Source organism: Solanum verrucosum, unplaced genomic scaffold, assembly GCF_900185275.1.
Source record: "Solanum verrucosum unplaced genomic scaffold, falcon-dt-bn FXZP01000181.1, whole genome shotgun sequence".
Classification (NCBI taxonomy): Eukaryota; Viridiplantae; Streptophyta; class Magnoliopsida; order Solanales; family Solanaceae; genus Solanum; species Solanum verrucosum.
Window position 1 is genome coordinate 976,264 of NW_026020407.1, and position 22,165 is coordinate 998,428.

General features: G+C 35.5%; 1 protein-coding gene and 1 pseudogene across 1 annotated transcript; both read right to left on the bottom strand.

The window, feature by feature from the left end:
- Window positions 1-4,807: 4,807 nt before the first annotated feature.
- LOC125840551 (uncharacterized) lies at window positions 4,808-11,438 on the bottom strand. The gene is made up of 8 exons (XM_049519523.1): window positions 11,378-11,438; window positions 11,085-11,144; window positions 10,925-10,993; window positions 10,335-10,394; window positions 10,173-10,241; window positions 9,367-9,614; window positions 5,175-5,276; window positions 4,808-5,095 (listed from the first exon to the last, which is right to left on the bottom strand). Exons 1-8 carry the CDS (start codon window positions 11,436-11,438, stop codon window positions 4,808-4,810), a joined length of 957 nt encoding a protein of 318 aa, XP_049375480.1.
- Window positions 11,439-16,079: 4,641 nt separating this feature from the next.
- Window positions 16,080-18,191, bottom strand: LOC125840552 (uncharacterized; annotated as a pseudogene).
- Window positions 18,192-22,165: the final 3,974 nt, after the last annotated feature.

A 22,165-nucleotide genomic window follows, 5' to 3' on the forward strand; every position in this document is an offset into this window, starting at 1 on the left:
AACACAATATCTAAAAAACATACATGTTCAACATAAGATCTAAATAACATAGATGTTTGACATAAATATTATAAAACAAACATGTTCGACATCTATCGAATCCTAAAAATTGAGAAAATGAAATAGCTGCATATATAGGTTAAAACGTCTCTAGATCTACACCAACAATAAAAATATAATATTTCTTTTCAGCTGGCTCCACAATTCTTCAACAACACGTTCTTTTAATTTTCATCACATTCTTCATCTGTTAAAAAAAACAATTTGAGGTCAATTCATAACAGAATGTCGGATAGCTATAACTTTTAACTTTTAAAGCATAAATCAATCATTTAATCACCAAAGATCCCAAATCATTAAACACAATATTATATATACCCAAAGAAAGCTATAAAAAAAACTCAACCAAAAGGGGAAATGCATGGGATACTAATTTATAACACAAGACAAACTTCATGGATAGTAAGAAAATACATGGGATACTATTCATTCTCTCGTCTAGAAAGCTTGATCAGTTGATGTTAGAAAATATTCTATGGCTTAAAAGTAACATAAAAAGCATTCTAAGTCTTTTTCCAGATTGCTATCATTTAGACCAAGTGAAGAATATCATTTTTATACAAGAGTCAACATGTTTGACTTGTTACAAGTTGTTTTATAAAGAAATTATATCATATCAACATCAATTATCTCTCTCATTTTTTAGAAGCAAATGTACAATGTATGTTCCATACATCATCTATATTGCTGAAAAGAGGATCCAACAGTGTCTTAGCATTTGGAGAAAGCCACCAGGCTCAACTATTGAACTAGACTACACATAATTCATTCATGCAGTTTAATTTGAAGGACAGGAATACTAAAGGCTTTGAGAAGAATGAGGCCACAATGGAAGATATAACCCGCAGAGTTGCTTGTGTTTGTTGTGTTAGAGCTACTGCACAACCATACTTTTATTAGATAGATGTAGCTTCTACCCAAGAAAGTGATCAAGGATATAGAACAAACCTGCACGACCTTCTTTTGGACACGGACAATAACAATGTCCAGAAGAGCATTGGTGTCATGGGAAACAATATGCAAACCACATGCTGCAGGTTATTCAATATCATAGAACTAAATAAAGCTATATGGCAATACTTAATTAGCAATTTCAGAATGTAGCGAGAAAGGACTGTTTATGGATCTGATGGGTACACAGTTATTTTATAAAAAGAAGGGAGATTGAAACTGTCCTCATACCTAAATCTGTATCATCATGGATAGTGAGGAATATATTGGGGTCTGGAGATGTATTGTTACAAGGACAAACTAGTTAGGGTGCTTTGATGGTTGAGTTTGCAAAGGTACAGAGGGGAGGCAAGTTCTCTACTTAGAAGATGTATATATACCTATCTCATGACCATATTTCCCAGACTCGAGTAGAAGAGTATTACCTTGCAAACATGGAGTGCACCCTAGGTTCAAGTTTATTATGTGGCTGGCTTGTCACGCCCCAAACTCAAGGGGCGCAACTGACTCCTAAAGCCAAAACTAAGGCCCGAGCCGACCCTGCTGAACCATTTGCTACTAGCACATGGCAGTCACATGCAATTAAGAAAACAAACAAGCATATCTCGGCTTAAAACTAAGCCCTCGGCCGGCAAGGCCCCTGTTAACAGATCTACAAAAGAACCAGCTACTCCCAAGAGTTCATATAAAGAAATATCCAACTAGCACAGAAGTCCTGATTGAGCCGTCGAGGCCACCATGATATCTATACCAAAACTAAAAACAGGTAAATATCAGTACAATACATCAAACAACCCACAAGCTTCAGCAAACCAACAACATAGCCCAGCATGGCCATAACGTAGCTATAAACCCCACACACTAGTCTGCAAGGCTCTAAGAGTAGTAGAGATTGGTGGGACAGGGCCCCAGCCTACCCATGAGAATATATACAACAAAAGGTAACAAACCTCCCAACTCTGGCAGCTCCGGAGGAAAGGGGCTGACCAATCGGATAAAAGTCAATCCTGTTGATATGGAGGTCTACTCAGTCATCTGTCAGGACCTGCATGCATGAATGCAGCGCCCCCAAGGCAATGGGGCGTCAGTACAAAATAATGTACAGAGTATGAAAGGCAATAGACTATGATGAGGTATCCTGATATACCGGAATAATCTGATAAATAAATTAAGGATAAGATAATTGTACTGACCTGCTTCTAAATCTAAATTTATCAAAAAGAATAAAACAACAACCTAACCAAGCCCCCAAAAGCTCGGTAGGTACAAACAGCACACAAGACCACCTACCCAGGCCCCTATAAGCCCGGAAGGTGTCAATCAACCTGTATACCCCTATCGGTAGTTCCCTAGCCCCGCAGGCAGTCACATAGCCCTCTTAGGCATCAACATATCTTATAGACAACTCATAGCCCTCTTAGGCAACAACATGGCCCTGTAGGAAGCACATAACCTTCTTAGGCGTCAATATATATCCCTGTAGGCAACTCATAGCCCTTCTAGGCATCAATATAGCCTAGTAGGCAACTCATAGCCCTTCTAGGCATCAATATAGCCCCATAGGCAACTCATAGCCCTTTTAGGCATCCATATAGCCCTGTAGGCAGAACATAACCCTGCTAGGCATAGATCACATTCCTGCAGCTAACAACAATAGCCCAAAGGCAACAATAACAATCCAACAGCTAAAAGTGAGCAATTTAGTTATAGGCAACCTATACATATAGCCTCTAAGTCGTGTCCAACATACGAATGTTACTACTGAATAAGAATCTCGATAAGAGAGGATTATACACACTCGAGCAGCCAACAATTAACAATAATATCTATAAGTATAACAACGATAACAACTCAATTACATTGCTTTAAGGAAACATGCCATAGGAAGAGAATAGCCTTAACATACCTTTTTCGCTAAATTCACGTGGCCTAAAGACTTTAACTCATAACTCCCTCGATACTACAACAAGGTAGGACCATAATCAACACACAAATTAAAAGATACCATGACAATACAATAAAAGATATGTATTTCCGTTGCAAATTGCTATTTGCTGCTTATAAAAGCTAGAGTCGATGAAAGAAGGGTCTTACCTCGATCTTAAGTTCGTAATTCACCTCAAAACCTTCAAATATACTCAAACCCCTGCTGTCCCAACACTAAAATGTGATATGCTACGCAATTGATAAAACAAATTATACCACGATGTTGAGCCCAACGCGTAGAACAACTTTCGTCAAGGACTTACGTCCAGAAAATCTATATTTCACTTGATCCTAAAAATGGGTTTCTATGTTTCCTCTGTATATTTAGCTTAAAATGAAGAAAAAACTCGAAGAAGAAGATATATACAACTTTCCACCGACCTAGGGCCCCACCTCACGGGCCTGCTTGCGCAGTCCCAGGAAATTGTGAATATCTCTCTATTCTGAATTCGTATGAATGAACGGTTTAATGCGTTGGAAACTAGACTCGTAGACCTTCGATTCAATAGTTTGTGGGCCCCATAACTCTTTATAGATTGGGAGAAAACCTCCAAGACATTTGACCCAAATTTCAGAGAAATCTTTAAGAAGGAACTTACGATAACTTCCGCCAAATTTTATTTTGCCACTTACCTAACTTCAAAACTTGAGATGCAACACTTGAACACTTAAAATAGGACATACCACATGATTCTTAATTTATTACTCACCCTCCTTGTCTTTCCACGAAGGTACGAGTTAATTTAGACGTTTTGAAAAGTCGGGGTGTTACATGGCTGTCCAAAGAAGACTAGCAAAAGTAGACATGCTTGAAAAAATTGGTATACAAGTGCCACATGACTGTGTGTTTTGTAGTAAAACAGGGGAAACTTTTGATCAGACTTTTATGGGGTAGACTGTGCAGCTGGTTGGGATTTCACCGAGTTATTTTTTACCATGGAATAGAATGGGTTGGGATCAGTGATATTGCCAAAAGAGTGTAGGACAAGCCAAAATTTCTACTAGTGTGTTTGTCATGCTAGTCTATGTTATATAGAGAGAAGGAACAAAATCAGATTCCAAAAGGAAAGAATGTGCCTAGACATGGTCTTGAGGGAGGTCCTGATGCATATTCATCTCCGCGGCTAGCAAAAGACAAACTGGTTGCCTGTACTTCAAAATATAAATTTGTATCCCTAGGCATTTTTACAGTGTAATAAACATAAATTATTCTAGCTTTGTATGTCATAATGAGTAGTAATATGGATAGGCTAGAATGATATATAGTAGTTAGGCCATCACTGCTTTGTTTGTACTAAATAGTTTGGTTATGAATGAAAAATCCCAGCTAACCAAAAAATATTCTGATTACCAAGAAACAAACATCCAACAGTATAAGAAATGTATCGATGAAAGTAGTATTATCTACTGTGAACCTTATTATGGAGATAAACTAAAATGAGATAACCATCTTTTGCATTTACACAATTTAGAAAGTTCAACAAGTTTAGAGATCATTATTCTAAAACTATAACACAGTAAAGATTTAACACGCAACACAAATACTAAGGTGCACATGCAGGAAAGGAACTCAGTTCAGAACAAAGGAATACATCCTGATTGAGACAGAGATATGCATAATTATATAAGCATGTAGTCTCGTTTATCATGGAAAGTAGTACAACTAAAGACAGTCTACCCTCTAAAATCAACTTATCATAGGAAGACAGACCACTGCATTAACAAAGCCCTTATCAAAGATGAACATTTGTTAATGACATCACTAAACTCATTGAAAAATCACATCATGGAATAGGTAATGAAAAGTTTGCTAACCTGGTGGAGGTGATGGATGCTGACGAACCACTATACTTTCAAGGCGATCATATTTACTCTCTAGAATATCAATATACTTTTGTAGTGATTCCTTTTCTTTTCGAGTTGTTTTCAGTTCTTCCAACAATGCAGCCTTAGAAGTACTACCACCTTTCAACTCCTTAGTGGTTATCCCACCACCAAATCCAACTGCATGACTTTTGCATTGAGGTACAAAGCACTGTTCCACTACCTCAATATTAGTAAGAGATGGTTCAGATTGTACAAGCTCTTGAATTTCAGCCTATAAAATACAAGAATGTTTAAAATATTTCACTGAATCAATCCAGAGAGAAAATGTTAAATGAAATTTATCGATAAACATACATATTTTCATTGGATTCGGGTTCGACAAGCTCATTTCCCTTTTTACGAGTCTCAAAGAAGATAGTTGCCATGTTTGGTGGATTACCATCTTTGCCTCCCTTAACAATAAAAAAAGTAAGTACTATAAGATCTTTTATACAAAAAGGAGGTTTCCTTGTAGGGTTTCATGATTTATTTACCAGTTCGTAAATAATCTTTCTTATAGGCTTGCTACCCGTACGATGAGGCATACACAAATTAGACCTGTTGATTGTGTTTCTTGTACTTGATTCCTGCATTAACAACACAAGATGAAACTATCACAAGCTTGTTTAATGATTCTATTTTTATTCTTAAATTAGCTTTTGTAACTACTTTGCATCCTCTTGAACACAAATGAAATCAGTTAATAAAAAGAACTATTCCAAAATAGTAATCATATGTGAATAAAATGATATTAATCAATAGCTATGCAATCATACCTTAAACTTTTTAGATAAAAAATGTTCCTTGACCAACCATTCTCTACTCCTATTGGCACATCTTTTGGAACCTCGTGCAATGACTTGGATTTCATATTCTTGTGCAGCGATCCTCTCCAATTGTTCCAAAGCTTTCTCATATGTTGCAAAACATTATCTGTTTGATCATTCATGTTATCACAGTCAAACTTTTCCTGAAATAGAGAAAAATATCATCAGAATCAGAGAAAGACACCTTTGATTGCAAGTTAATGTTCTTGATTAATGGATTGAAGGGTTGATCTTAATTACATGTCAACTATGTAAGAACTTTGTATGGTGAGGTACTGCAGATCATAGAAAGACACCTTTTACTGTTTGGGATAAGGTGTGCCTCCCATATATAATTTTGAGGACTAAAAGTTAAGGGATGTATGAAATGGAATGAAGCTTCTATTGGCAAACTACTATATGGAAGGTTTCAGAATAACTAGACATCCTCTGGTTATCATGGAGACATGCAGTGTATATGAAGTAATATGGCAATATATGAGATCACATACCACCTACAGATTGTTGTTGCTACTAGAGAAAGTTAACGTCTCTAAACACTGGGAGGGTTGATTAGTACTAAAAGAGAAAGTACAAGTTGACAAAGAGTGAAACGTACGTAATCAGCCACCAGGAGTTAAGGAGTTATAGGGGTCCAGACCAGTCTTTGGGAAGCATATCTTACTTGGACAAAATTTATGCAACCAAAGTATAATTAAATTTATCCTCTGGTTGGCAAACTAGAACAAGTTGCTTACGAAGACTTGAATGATGAGATTGAACATGCAGGTACAATATGCAAATTGTTGTCTATGTTTAACAGGGGTAGTAGAAATTCCTTTACACCAAGTGTGAATGTATTATGACATATTCTGGCTAACTAGACAAAGGTACAAATGATTTAGAAGGATGTGCCACAAAGTTTGAAATTGTGTAGAAGAAAGAAATGGAAGCAAACACAATAGGATGTCTAGGTAGCAATATGGGGTGTAATGATTTACCACACATGGAAAGCCAATTATTGGAAGATATTAGGGGCATAATTGTGAATACAAGTTTTGCAATTGTACAGATAAAAAAGAGGTGAGAGCTAGAACATCTATTCTGCAAACACAATGGGTGCCGCGAGGTGTCAGATTTCACTTAGGAGACTAAATATAGAGTGAATAGTAAGACTGAAGGGGGGAATTTTTTGTTTGTTTTGGTAATAGCTATTCTTAAACAAAGACCATAATAAGGTATAAACAAAGACAACACCATAATATACTCTAAACAAATGCAAGAAGAAGAGGGAAAATATTGTTGTTATAGTAGCAACGGTATCATGTCAGCGAAAATAAAAGAGAGTAATGTTGTTGTAACACCCCGTATTCAAAATAGACAAAAAAATGCAGATTTTGAGAAGTTGCAGGTGCAACTTACGGTCACCATCCATGGACCGTAGGTCAGACCACGGCCCGTGCTGGTGGACCGTGGTTCACCACTGCAACCCCTCCCCAGCCAGCTCAGAAAATTGGTTAAGTCTCGACTCACGGACAGACCCACGGTCCGTAGATCAGACCACGGTCCGTGGTCTGTGTCCGTGGATCAAGACCTCCTTTACCCAGCCTCTGACATGAACTACGGTTGACCAGCACGGACCGTCGTTCGATCCACGGTCCGTAGGTCTGACCGTAGATCGAAGGATAGCAGCCAGTTAGCTGAAAATTCTGATGGGTCAACTTCAGATGGTCATAACTTTTAGCACAAAATGAATTATGTGTCCCATGACCTATGGTTATATAGATAATTGAATTACCTTTCCAACGCCACCGAGTTTGCTAAATTCCGACCTCCGAGTAAAACGTTATGCCCGTTTTAGTGAAGACCTGTCGGGCAGACTCGAACTACGGACCCAATCTACGGACCGTAGATTGACCTACGGCCCGTAGGTCCAAACCGTCGGTCACTCCGACAGCAGTTAATTCAGGGGTCCTTTGGTCTTTTCCTATTTCGTTTAACCCCTAAGATACGTCGTTTAGACCCTAAATCATGAGGTTTTAATTAGTTTAAGCCTAGAAACATAACTAGAACTTACCTAAGTCAAATTCATTAATCAAAACATAGAAAATTAGAAGCAAGAAGGGAGAAAAAGGTCAAGAACCCTAGTTCAAGAACGCAGCAAGTTTCCTTTAGTTCCAGCCCCGAAATCGAAAGATTTCTCCGTGGAATTCGTCACCAGGTATGTGGGATTTCACTAGTGGGTTCCTTTCGCCCATTAGGTCCCTAGAATTCAGTCAGATTCTTGATTCCATGATTATGAACAGACCTAGGGTTTCTAGAATTTGAACAGATCATCATGAATTAATTATTTAAATGTTCCAAATCAGATTATCATGTTAGTGCTCAGTTTATCGCATGAATTTCAGAACCCTAGCTATGTATTTCTTTAGTTCTTGAATTACACATGCTAGGTCAGATATTTCAGTATTCAGTTATACATGCCTCAGTTTATGAATGCATCATTATCAGATTAATTGTTGCATTCTCAGTTTGCATGTTCAGTTTCGAGCTATCCAGTATTTACAGAAATTCAGTCATAACTAGTTAACCACTTAATTCATTGGGAGTAGCATAATACCGAGTTGGACTAGGGTTTCAGCGTACCCATATAGTCCCAGAACTACGAGCCACGTAGGTGTAAGTCCCCTCTGTGGGCAACATCAGTTTAGTGATCACGCCAGCATGCCTTTATACCTCTGGCAGGGTATATTGGGTCCTCTCGATGGGGCGTATACATCGGACTCCACATTTAGCTCATGTGGTTTTATGTCGGTTATTAGTAGCTCCCACAGTTCAGTCAGACTCTATTGCATTGACCATATTTCAGTACAGTCAGTATTCAGTCTCAGCATGTTATAAATTTGGTCATTGCATCAGTTAGCTCAGTAATCAGTATTTTCAGTATCTATATCATGTTCAGATTATTTCATTGCTTTATTGCTTTGTTCAGTTATATGTTCTTTTAGCTTTACTCTATCCTACATTTCAGTACAGTCAGTATTCAGTCTCAGCATGTTATAAATTTGGTCATTGCATCAGTTAGCTCAGTAATCAGTATTTTCAGTATCTATATCATGTTCAGATTATTTCATTGCTTTATTGCTTTGTTCAGTTATATGTTCTTTTAGCTTTACTCTATCCTACATGCTCAGTACCTTTCAAGTACTGACGCATACGTGCGCTACATCTTCTCGTGATGTAGGTTCAGGTTCTCAGCATCCAGATCACGCTTAGATCGATTCCCGATCTTCAGTTCAGCAGAATCAGTTGGTGAGTCCTCATTCTTCGGGGACAATAGTCATGAGTTCTTTTCAGTATTTCAGTCTTTTAGTTTCAGTTTTGCTAGATCTAGTTGGGGCATGTCCCAACATTTCTAGTCAGTTTAGAGGCTTATTTCAGACATAGTTAGATTCAGCTTAGTGTTTTGAGTTTGATATTTCTTTTGTATTAAACTCTCAGATTTCATATATTCAGTTACAGTATATGGGTATTCCCCATCTTTTCAGATGTATTTATGATTTAGCTTCTGCATCAGTTTATTATCTTTAGTATGCTCATGATCATGCCAGCAGGGTTAGCTTGGGATCACTTGTGGTCCTAGGTCCCGTGTCCGCGTCTTGGGGGTAGCTTGGGGCGTGACAGTTGTAATTCTTACTGTAACAGTTTCCCACATATGCTCAAGCTTGTGCTCTTCGATATCCATCCATGAGTGTACCCGCAATGGGCACATATTACGATCACAAACTAGCAAACCCAAGTGTCTTGTAAATGAGGTGTCATTCGGCCCAACGACATGATTTTGATAGAAAGTAACTTTTAACTTTTCTCGAGGTCTTAATCGCAAAACTTTCTTACAAATGTTTGTTCCCCTCACCTTGGTTGTCCTATCATATTCACATGGACCTGCAAAATTTAAAGTAAGTCAACTATGCTCTTTGATATAAATTTGATCTTTAGTGCTAAACCATCAAAAGAATCTGGAGAATACTCCAGTAGTTATGTTTTAGGTGTCAACTTTTGAAATTATTATTGTATACAATGGTCTGGTCTTTTTATATCTATAAGACCAAATATGCAAAATAACATTCTATCTGGTTTTCGACAAGTACCCATGCACAGTTCCAATCCAAGTGACAACTAGACAAAACAGGCAGAACATAGCCCATTGCAAGAGATAAGGCCTCAAGTTGCCAAAAAAAGGTGATACAGAAAGGGGCAACTAGTAGTGGAATAGATTTTGGAAAGCTTAAGATCCCAAATCAATGACTTTTAATTTTTAGAAACTTTCATTCAGAAAATAATAATTGATGAATCAAGAATCAGTGGAGGTTGATATGGTTAGGACTAGTGAAAAAAACCATAATGAAGCATCAGATGTCAAATACATAGGAAAAATAACTTTTAAGCTATTTTACCAGTAACATCAAGAAAAGAAAATATCACACGGAAGAAAATACATACTAGTTTCATTTTTCGTAGCATCTTCAGCCACTTCAATTACTTTTTTAGCCTTTTTAGACTTTAATAGACCTGCAAATTATAACATTAAAACAAAATAAAACTTCAAGCCAACTAACAACAACAAAGAATTACTCAAAAGAAAGTAATATATACTAGTATCACTTCTCTGAACATCTCGATACACTTCAGTCATTTTTTCTGCATTATCATATCCAACTGGACCTGCAAAGTTTAAAGTAAGTCAACTATGCTCTTTGATATAAATTGATCATTAGCGCCAAATAATCAAAAGAATTTGGAGAATGATCCAGTAGTTACGTTTTAGGTGTCAAGTTCTGAAATTATTAATGTATACAATGGTCTGGTCTCTATAAGATTGTAAGACAGAATATCCAAAATGCCATGCTATCGGGTCACTAAATTTCCTTTGCCTTTGAGAGGTACCAATACACAGTTCCAAACCAAAGGACAACTAGACAAAGCAGGCAGAACAAATGTGAGAATCCCCACAAAAAACAAAATGTGATACAAAAAGGGGAATGGACACAATCTAAGAAAGATGTTGCTGAAGCAGGATTGCAATTCTTCCAGAATGGAGAGTTACTGAGACAAATAACTACTAATATTGCCCTTATCTCGAAGGTCCTTGTTCCTTAAAGTGCTAGTCATATACTAACATATCTATTTACTAGGGAAGCGAGTCATAGAGAATTTGTTTACTGCTTTATATGTAACAACAAGAAAATACTTACTATTTTGATTTCCCTTGGAACCTTGAGCCACTTCAAACACTTTTTTTGATTTTCTAGATCCAAACGAACCTGCAAATTTAAGTGCAAGTAAAAAAAAATCAAGACTTCAACTCAACTAACAAAAATAAATTGCACAAATACAATAAAATAGTAGTATCACTTCTTTGGGAAACTCGAGGCACTTCAATCACTTTTTTGGACTTATTGAATTCAAATGGACCTGCAAATTTTTATGGAAGTCAACCAAAAAAAGAAATTTATTCCCATTAGTAACAAAAAGAATACAAAGGAGATTAAGTAGAGAAAGCTAAGCAAAATTTCTTGATCAAACATATTAACCAAACTAACTCTTTTGCAAATGATAACTTCTTAGAGTATCTAGAGTCACTTCCGTTTCTAGAAAAAGGATGTCATTGTCTTACATTGGATTAAAATCAGGAGGAACAGGGATACTTTTCTTTGCTGGCTTATTTCGACTAGAAGTTGTTGTAGTATTTCTATTTTCGCCAATCATAGTCCTTTTTTCAGCATTAATCCTTAAGCTTTGTTCCTGACCCCTTGCATCACTGGTCAAATTGTATTGATTCATTTTAGCTTCTTGATGGAGGGGAGCATTGTCTTCCTTTTCCTCAAAACAAGGATGCACATGGAAACTATTATCTGCTAGCTTATTCAACTTAGAAGTTGTTGTATAGTAACTTCTATTTTTGGCAATCGGAGTCCTTCGTTCAGCATTAACTCTGATAGTGCTCATAGATTTCAAACTTTGACCTAGTCCTTTTGCTAAGGCACCTGGCTGAATGAGTTCATGCTTAGGAATTTTTGAAGCTTGTCCCATTTTGTACTTCAGAGTTTTTGAGGGATTCATGTCAACCTAGTTAATACAAAAAAAAAAAAGAGCAAAGTCTTCCAAACAAAAGTTCAAATAGGTTAGGAAGTTTTTCATAAGAATAAATGTGAATTGAAAACGCATTCAGAAAAGAGACAGATGTACATGTAACATAGGTTCCTAACATGAACCATTACTACTATAGTAAGATCAAGATAACATTAAAGACCAAGTGCATCAAACAAATTTTCATAGAAATACTATAAAGAATCATTACCATAAAAAAATTACTAAAGTAAAGGAAAGCATGACAAAGCTCCAAACCTTAACGAGTTCTTTTTCTTTCACTTGTGTAGAGTTATCTAACTCTTCTAAGTCATCATCCTTTTTTCCCAAATTATCAAAAGAATCACGAGGTTGAACCTTTTGCACTATGTGCAAACCTTTATTGGAATGATCAATAGCATAAAATACTTGTGATGCTTGGCTAGCTAATACAAATGGCTCATTTATTTTCAAATATCCCGACGGTTAACACTTACAAATCCATATTCATCCATTTTAACTCCCCTCTTTTGATCATACACATCAAACCACATACATCAGAATAAAATCACTCTTCTTCCCCCAACAAATTGTAATTCAAGAACCTCGGTTAACTCGCCATAGTAATCCATATGGTTTTGCTCTTCACCGGTCTCACCTACTACAACCACTCCACAATTTTGAGTTTTCAAATATTGATCACTCTTTCACATGAAACCTATATCCATTAACAATATGACCTTTGAATCTTGTGACATATGGCATAGGGCCACGTGATAAAGATAGAAAATCTTCCATTCTCTTACTATCATCATGTTTGTATAATCCTGCAACCTGACAACATCAAATAGCTTTTTAGAAAACGATATTTACATACTTGATTTAATAAAAATGATTAATTTCTACTCACCTTTTTTTGTAAACAACTAATGAATTTTCTATTCCACTCCACATCTGAACTTTGTTGAGACGTCTCACTATAAATTTGTGAAAATTCTCTAACAAAGAATTGAAGTTTTACATGTTATTTTAAATTAAACATATAGATAAGGTATAAATAAATTATTAGATTAAATCAATACTTACTCGAGAAATGGTTGAATTTCATCACATTTCTTCAAAATATAAAAATGTGCATCCTCCATATCATTTGAATCAAGTTTGTCTGGTGTGCTACCCTTTAAACTCTTTCCAGGTTCACAAAATATTGTCAAACCACCCTCAAATTCAATTACACCACCATCATAATTTCTCTCTGGACAATTAAACTGTGTCTTTATTGTATTTAAATACCTTGAACATAAAGTCATACATTCAACTGCTATATATCCCTCTGCAATCGAACCTTCAAGGTGAGCCATATTACCAATAAAACACTTCAAAAAGTGTAGGTATCTCTCTATTGGATACATCCATCGATATTGAATTGGTCCGGCAATCTTAGCTTCATCGTGTAGATGAATAGACAAGTGCACCATGACATCAAAAAATGCAGGAGGGAACACCTTTTCTAACTTGCACAATGGTATTGGTATTTGAGCTTCTATTTGTTCCAATTCCTCTACGCTCAAACATTTTTCTCTAAGAATTTTGAAAAAAAATAGACAACTCAATAAGTGGTTCAGACACGGATTTGCAAAGCATACCACGCATGGCAAGAGGGAGTAAATGTTGTAAAATTATATGACAATCATGACTTTTTATTCCTGAAATTTTTTTATCCTAAAGGTTGACACATTGAGAAATATTTGAGGAAAATCCATCTGGGACCTTTAAATTCTTCAAAAATTTGAAAAACTTCTACTTATCTTCATCAGATAATGTGTAAGATGCTGTTGGCAACTCATATTTATCTCCATTTTGTATTGGATGCAATTCTTTTCGTATTTTCATTTGTTGTAAATCCAATCGAGTACTCAAGGTGTCTTTTGTTTTCCCTTTGACATCTAAGATTGTCCCCAAAATACTGTCACATATATTCTTTTCAATGTGCATCACATCAAGATTATGTCGCAACAATAAGGTTTTCCAATATGGAATATCAAAGAATATACTTTTCTTATTCCAATTATCACCCCTTTTCTTGTGTAATATTTTAATCTACTTCTGTGGACCCTTTGTTAGTGGCAACCCATCTAAATCAGCAACCTGATCAACTATATCATCACCGGACAACATTTCAGGCGGTAGCCTGTGCTCAATAGTGTTATCAAATGACATTTTATCATTTCTCCATTTGTGAGTAAGAGGAAGATAGCGTCTATGGCCCATATAACACTGCTTTTGGCCATTATTTAGCCTTGTATAGTGTGTTTTTTTTATTGCAACATGGGCAAGCCAATTTTCCTTTTGTACTCCATTCAGACAAATTTCCATATGCTGGAAAGTCATTAATGGTCCACAACAAAGATGCATTTAACGTAAAATTCTTTCTAGTTGATGCATCGAATGTCTCGACTCCACTTTCCCATAATTCATTCAACTCCTCTATCAAAGGTTGCAAATAGACATCAATTGCATCACTAGGACTCTCAGGGCCAGGTATAAGCATTGACAAAATAAAGTTCTCTTGATTCATGCAAAGCCAAGGTGGCAAATTATAGGGAATAAGTACCACGGGCCAAATGTTGTATGGAGATTTTGACATTCCAAATGGTTGGAAACCATCACTAGCAAGTCCAAGTCATACATTACGAGGCTCAGCAACAAAAGATGGGTGAAGCTCATCAAATTTTTTCCATGCCATTGAATCAGCTGGATGCCTCATTACTGCATCATCAACTCTTTTGTCATGATGCCATGACATCAAAGGAGATGTCTTTGAGCACATAAATAATCTTTGAAGCCTTGGCTTTAGAGGAAAATAACGTAAAATCTTGCATGGTATCTTTTTTCCTTTTTTCAATTTTTTTCCCCACTATGTTTACCATCCTTCCATCTAGATGCACCACACACTTTGCAAGATTGAAGACAAATATCATCCTTCCAATATAACATGCAATCATTCTTACATGCATCAATCTTCTTATAATAAAGCCCAAGATCTCGAATTACCTTTTATGCCTCATAATATGAATCCGGCAAGTTTGTTCCATCCAACAATAAATCATCTTTCAAAAACTTCAACAACATCGTAAATGACTCATTACTCTAATGACCAATACTTTTAAGGTGAAGCAATTTAACCAAAGTAGCCTATAAAATCTTTTTGCTTCATCATTTGGTTCCTCCTCTAGCAAATCATCAGCACTATTATTCATATTATCTCCATTAAAATCGGGGTACAAATGTCTCAGCAAACCATCTTTTTCATCCTCACCATCATCCTCTTCAATGTCATTATCATCTATTTTTTCAAAATTTGATTGTTCTTCACCTGACATCTCCCCATGGTGATACCAACGAGTATAACTTGGTATTATCCCATGTACTATTAAATGTGACCTAACTACAACACATGTTCTAGAAGTTGCATTACCACATTTAATACACGGACAACGTATCAACTATGGTTCTCCTAATTTTGTAAAGGCATAATCCAAGAAAGTCTCCACCCCATCTATATAAGCAATAGCAATTCTGTCTTTAATGAGTTCCATCCATTGTTTATTAGGCGCCATTATCTCCATGCATGTAAATAAATATAATAATACATTAGTATAACAACAAAGTAGTACTAATTAGATATTTACTTTTAGAGTTATAGATTCATACACAATAGATGCATATAGTTATATACGTATTATGTTTCAAAATAATAATTTTTGCATGTATATTCTAATTAAACATCAATAGTAAAAGACCAAATAGTTTCTACGTTTATGGTTATGAACTGGATATACAAAGCAGGTTCATAACAAATTTATAAAATTATAAACAAAGTTTAGAGAAGTTCTACAATCTAATCTAATTATATTTATACAAGAGTATGTAAAGACTAAAGAAACAAAGGTGAAATATTTTATATTTTTTTATTTGTAGCATTTAAATTTTGTTATAGTTGTGCATTTTGCTATTACCTATATTGAACACATCAAAGTTTTGATAGTGCGTGATAGTTCAACATTTCACGATACTCATACCATTGTTCAAAAACCGATGGAACACAATAAAAGATCGCAACCAACAGTTACCTCTTAAATATGGCTAATAAAACTAAATTAAAAAACATAGCAAAACAAATGACCACAAAATTGAGACAAATACTTTGAATATTTTCAAAAACACATCAGTAAAGAAGAAAAGTTTAGAAAAAGAGAAAAACGTACCTTACAAAAGAAATTAACAAAGAGCCTTCAAAAGAATAGTTTTGGAGACACTTTCAACAACAATAACAAGCACCACCACCGACAGATTTGTAATCAAAGCCTACAACAACCAAGAAAGAAATATCTGAACATGAGATACACTTTATAGAAAATAAAATATGAAATACAACAAAGAGCCTACAAAAAAATAATCAACAAGCCACATGAAACCACATAGACATAATTTCAGTATAGTCTTTCCAATAATGTATATTTCCTATTTCAAAGAGTTCATCCAATTTCAATGAAAGAAAAAATACATAGAGAAAAGAAAGGATGTGTTAACCTTAAGTGTGGAATACAAGAAATATGGTCATCACAGGGGTGGAATTTGACTTTCTGGAGGCTACTTAAAGACTGGGAAATAACATGGGTAACAAAACTGCTGAATCTGTTAGGTGAATTCCCTGGTACTAACATGGAAGAAGATACAATTGATATGGGGTATAACACGTTGTGAATGGGATCATGGAGATTTGAAAACTTCAATGTTCATTTGTTACCTATCGGAGAAAGTTTATGGGTGACTAGAATGACACAGAGAGGCAATGAGTTTGGAGCTTCAGGGAAAACAAACCACTGGATTGTCAAAGAAGATGATACATAGGGAAAGAACATGTATTCACGGTCAGAACTCCACATGAAAAACTTCTTTAAACATAGGTATTGATTTAGTACTATCCGATATATTATATACAACACTTTTACCACATCTGAAATTATATTAAACAGAGATATGAATTTTTTAATCATTAGCAGGCTATGCATTTTGAACAGTAAACAGAAGAGTTTAATCCTGCTAATAGTACCACATACTATTAAATTTTGAAACTTGACGCAGCCAAAGCCATGGACCGCCAGAAGCTGTCACCCGGGCCAATAGTTGATTCTTAGGAAGTGACAATGCTGGAAGAGGAATAAAAAATCAAAGCGAGCAATTGGATAAACGAGAATTGTATTTAATGGAGATGCTAGCGGAGAGTGATTTATGGATACTGACAGATTTGGCTTATTCATCAACTAAAACTTATTTGGAAGGGTAAGGCAACAACTACACTGAATTGGGTACCAAATGAAGGAAAAAAAAAAGAGTTGAAGATGCTGGCCAGAAAGGAAAGGGGAATTCCAGCTAATGATTACAATGATGATAACCTTTATAGACTAGTAAAGGTATAGACAAGGAGGTTTTGATATAGCAACATTAAGATGTTGCATCACTCCTTATCAGAACATAAGTTATTTATTGCTTAACAATGAAATGGTTGAATACATTTCTAGGACACCATTCCTACAAATACAAGCGAAAGACTCATCTGCACCAGAAAAACCACAATATCCACTACTATCCTCACAGTTCTTGCAAGACTCATTGACATAATATGAATCATTATACAGTAAAGAAATCCCAAACTCCCATTTCATAGGATCCAAAACCATATATCGATGAATACGAAGAACACTGAAGCCTAGCCAAGTTCAAACCATAACCTGAACCAATAGGAACTGGTGGATCATAAACACAACATGTTGAAATTGGATCATTTGGTTCTAATCCAATCCCAGTCACCCCTTTACAAGAATACATTCCCTTGCACACATAGGACTTGTCTGAACCGCTATCAGACAAGTCCTATTTTTGATCAAACACAACAGATGTTGTTGAACACCCTAGTAAAACAAACATGTTTTGTTTCATAATACTAAAGGGAGTTGAATCATCATGATCCAACGTAAAACTACCTGAATTCTGCATTGAGGAACATGTTGACATAAAAGGGTCACTTAAAACAAATGTGTTGGTTGAGTAGTCTAGTGAGGATATAGTGTAAATGCCAGAGGTAGTGGAAAATTGAAGAACTCTAGAAGTAGTGGAAAATTAAAGAACTCCAGAAGTAGTGCATTTTATGAATCTTGAAAATAGACGATGTCCACAACCAAAACCAGAACCAAAGGGATATTTTAGGGAAATGTTGCCACATTTATCAGTATATGAACCATTTAGTGTGATGATACTAGGAACAGATTCAAGTGGATGAATTAGAAGAAATGAAAGAAACAATAGAAAGATTTTGTTAGAACATGACATAATGAAAGGTATGGAAAGAGAGTGATTTGAGTTACTAATGAATGTGGAAAGTGAACCTATTAAGTGTGCCAGACGAAACTCTCTAGTTTTGAATTGATAAAGAGCTTAAGAAAGAAAACACAAAACTTTTGAATATTATGGTCTTAAACCAAAAGATACGTAGAACGTGTTAAGATATCCTTTATTTTGTGATCATAGACATGTCACGTGGATACTTGAAACTAAAGAGTTGCTAAAAAAGAAAGACTAAAGAGACGTTATTGTTGAAACGAACTCAAAAGAAAAGTAAGAAAAATAAAATTTGAGTAAGTGGGGTATGCTATGTTTGGTGGAGTAGTAATATTTTCAAATCTCCTTTAAAGAAGACCCAAAATTTTATAATGTAGCTAAGCTGAAACAAGGCTTCCAGCAAGTGAATATTGTATTCTGCCAAGTTTTCAAAGTTTGCACAATGAAAATTCAGCCATTTCTTATTCCATACCCTGATGGGAAAATTCAAGATGTATCCCTGCTCTTGTAGATGATACAAAATAATCATAAAGTAATAAAGCAACACAGATACAACAAAACCAATAAGACTAGGGTCAAATTTCTTACATTACACTTAGGTGTAACAAAACTAATCTTTTTTTGTAAGTTACAGAATTAAAGTTACCATAGATAAGCAAAAAGATTATATAGAATTCCTCCTTGCTACATTTTTTTGCAAAGATTATAAAGCGTCTCATGTACATAGAAGGTCAGGTCCTCAGCCACTCTTTTGGTTATTGAAAAGATAGTATTTTGAATTCATATTAGTTGTACAACTTTACATTGTTGAGACCAAAACAATAACAAATATAATGAAAACAGGAATAAGAAAACCTAATTTCTGTTGTTTACATCAACATTTATAACGGAAATTTTGTCCTAGAAATTATGTGACTAACAAATTTATTCAATAATTTCATTACTGTGACTTCTTTTGATTGTCAATCGAGGCTACCAACCGTACACACATCAATACCCACAAACATATGCCTGCAATAATTACTAGTATACATAATTTAAGAGCTTGTGCACCAAAAACCTACTGAAAAAACTAATGAATCATGAAGCATGAAGCATAAACACAAAAATGGTCAAAATCTGAATTTCCACATAACAATTCATAGTCAAAACAACCTAAACTTACTTTGAAGAGAAGGAAAGTCCAAGAATATGTCAAGTTACTATCACACGCAGTAAAGACCAGCAAAACTCAGGTGAAATTTGAAGTAAAAAGAAAAAGCCGGCTTCTGCAATTAGAAAAAATAGACATTGATTTCCTTTATAAAGAGCTTCAACAGAGAGCTATAGCTTAATTTTCGCAAACAAACCTGGATTTTAGGAACGGTACCACCATTATTGTGGTCTGTTTTGCTAATTTTTCTCCAACAAATCACTTTTGAAGTGGAACTGAAGAGTCACTCTGATTAAGGATTTGAGTTATTCACTCCCTTAGGTATCTCTATTTCTAACAGAGAAGATGGAAGACACGTTCTAGAGAAACATACGCATCCTTTTGGAGGGGTGGGGGAGTGGGTGTACGTGAGCTTCTGCGGAAAAATCGAGATCTGTTCTTTCATTATGTGTTCTTACGGAGTGGTGGGGTAGTGTGAGACCAGAAGTAGAATGTGGGGGTAATGAGAGAACAACAATAGGGGGTGAGGGGCGGGGGTAAGGGGAGTATAATAAGTCTTTTGTGAAATATATAAAAGGGGAAAGTAAAAATATATGTGTCAAATTTTTATTATAAACGTCTAGCTATAAAACAAATTGAGGTCTGAATATTGTTGCCTTACTAATACTACATTAAAATAGTCTTTTAATGATTGGAAAAAAAATTGACGTTATAAATATACTTATAACGACCGGAATTATATTCTTTCGTTAAAATTTGGACGTTAAAAATTCATTTTCTTGTAGTGTTATATAATAGAACATAAACTAGGTCTCTTTATATATATAATAAAAAGGGACTTGGAGACCTTTATAGTTAGGTTCTAAAGCAAAAGTGTCTGGACTTCCTTAACACTTCTATTAGCTCCTTAGTGATAGTAAATTCTGATAAATGACACTTAACAACTACTAATAATTCTCACGGGCAAAGAAATCCAATAAGGAAAGGATCCAAACAAAAAACACCAACATGGAAAGAGATATATTCTGATCCTTACAATTACTACAGAAAGGAAATGCATAATCAAAGGGATTGAAAATCAATAACAGATGGCCTAAACTGGCAACAACTCAATCAAGCTAATATTGTTTGATAGGACGAGATCAAGAAATCATAAATCAAGCGAAGAATAGAGCCAAGTCACCAAGAGAAGGAAGGAAATCAGATCAAGCAAAGAGTCAATATAAATCTTCTAGACAAGCACAGAATCAAGCCATATTAGTCAAGAAAGAAGAAATGTGATTTACCATGCACATATCTAATATGGACACGGATCGGCAAATCGCCTCAATCAAGGGATTCCTCAAATCCGTGATTGAAACATAATACCTTTGTGTTTTCCTTACAAGCGCACAAGTCTATTCATATATATACCTCGCTCAAACTTAGGTGTGAAGGACACAACTTCACTTGAGCTTATATTGAAATCTTCTTTCATTTTTCATAATGCTTCGTAATCACGTGAGTAAAACAATTGAACAGAAAAGAGAAAGAAAGGTTCTGAGTGTAGGTTTACAAGTAGAGAAAGTGTCAAGGTAGAACATTTGATTTGCATATCAGACAAGATCAATTTACAAAACCCTGTAATATTTGAAGTTCATTTCAAAGCTCTAAAGGAAACCCTTGAAACTCAAGGAGACTGGACGTAGGCACAACATCGATGTTTCGAACCAGTATAAAAACTCTTTGTTACTTACTGCATATTATTATTATTACTGTTTATCTACTCTACTAACGTGCAGGTGAGTTGACTGGCCATTATAGGAAGTCGACTGAAGGGAATTTTAATTCACCCCCTCCCTTTTTACTTTCAATTGGTATCAGAGTGGGTCTCACCATTTAAGTGTTTAACCACACGTGAGCGATGATCCGATAGCACACTATCATATTCCTGGTGCTCTACTTCAAGATAGACATTCTTCACACCGACCACCGTACTTCAATGGAAAACATTACTCTCACTAGAAAGACAGATTCAAAATCTTCGTCCCTTCAAATGATCATCAAGCATGGATAGTGATCAAGAAGGGCCCAAAGCCTATTCCTGGAATGACTGAAAAAGATAGCACTGAAAAACCATTTGATCCTGAATCATTTGATATCACAAAGGAACAACAAGAGGTAATTCAAACTAATGCTACAACTATAAGTTTGTTATATTGTGCAGTGAGTGGAGCTGAATAGGACAATATATCGACATATTAAACTGCGAAAGAAATATGGGACAAACTAGAAGTGACTTATGAAGGAACCACTAAAGTAAAGGAAGCTTGGATTAGTTCAGTAGTAAATGAATATGAATTATTCAAGATGGCCAAAGATCAAAATGTAGAAGCCATGTTCTCGAGATTCAGTAAAATTATCTACGAACTCAAATCACTTGGAATGGTGTATTCAAATGGACTACAAGCCAGAAAACTTGTTAGGAGTTTTCCCAAAGCATGGGAAAATAAAGCTGCCATTCTTGAAGATGGAGATCTGCAGAAAATGACATACGATAAACTTCGAGGAAACTTAAACGCCTATGAATAGAATCATATTAACAAGTACATCAAAAATGATAAAAAGAAGACCGTGGCATTTACAGCCGAGACATCTGGATTTGAAGAAGAAACTGGTGAATATTAAGATGAAGGAATGACTCTTATAAATAGGGCAGTAAGACAAATACTTAAACATAGAAGACAGAGACCTCAATAGGATCCTAAAAACAATGAGTTCAAGAGAAATGATGATTGATTGTCACGACCCAAACCACCTGGCCATGCGGGTA

Coding starts and splice junctions, on each gene's coding strand:
- LOC125840551 (XM_049519523.1), bottom strand. CDS start 11,438: ATGATTGGCGAAAATAGAAATACTACAACAACTTCTAGTCGAAATAAG. Junction 10,994..11,084: donor GCCTCGAGTTTCCCAAAGAA/GTGATACTACTA, acceptor TTAAATTTGCAG/GTTCGTTTGGATCTAGAAAA. Junction 9,615..10,172: donor TGCTACGAAAAATGAAACTA/GTATGTATTTTC, acceptor TAAATTTTGCAG/GTCCATGTGAATATGATAGG.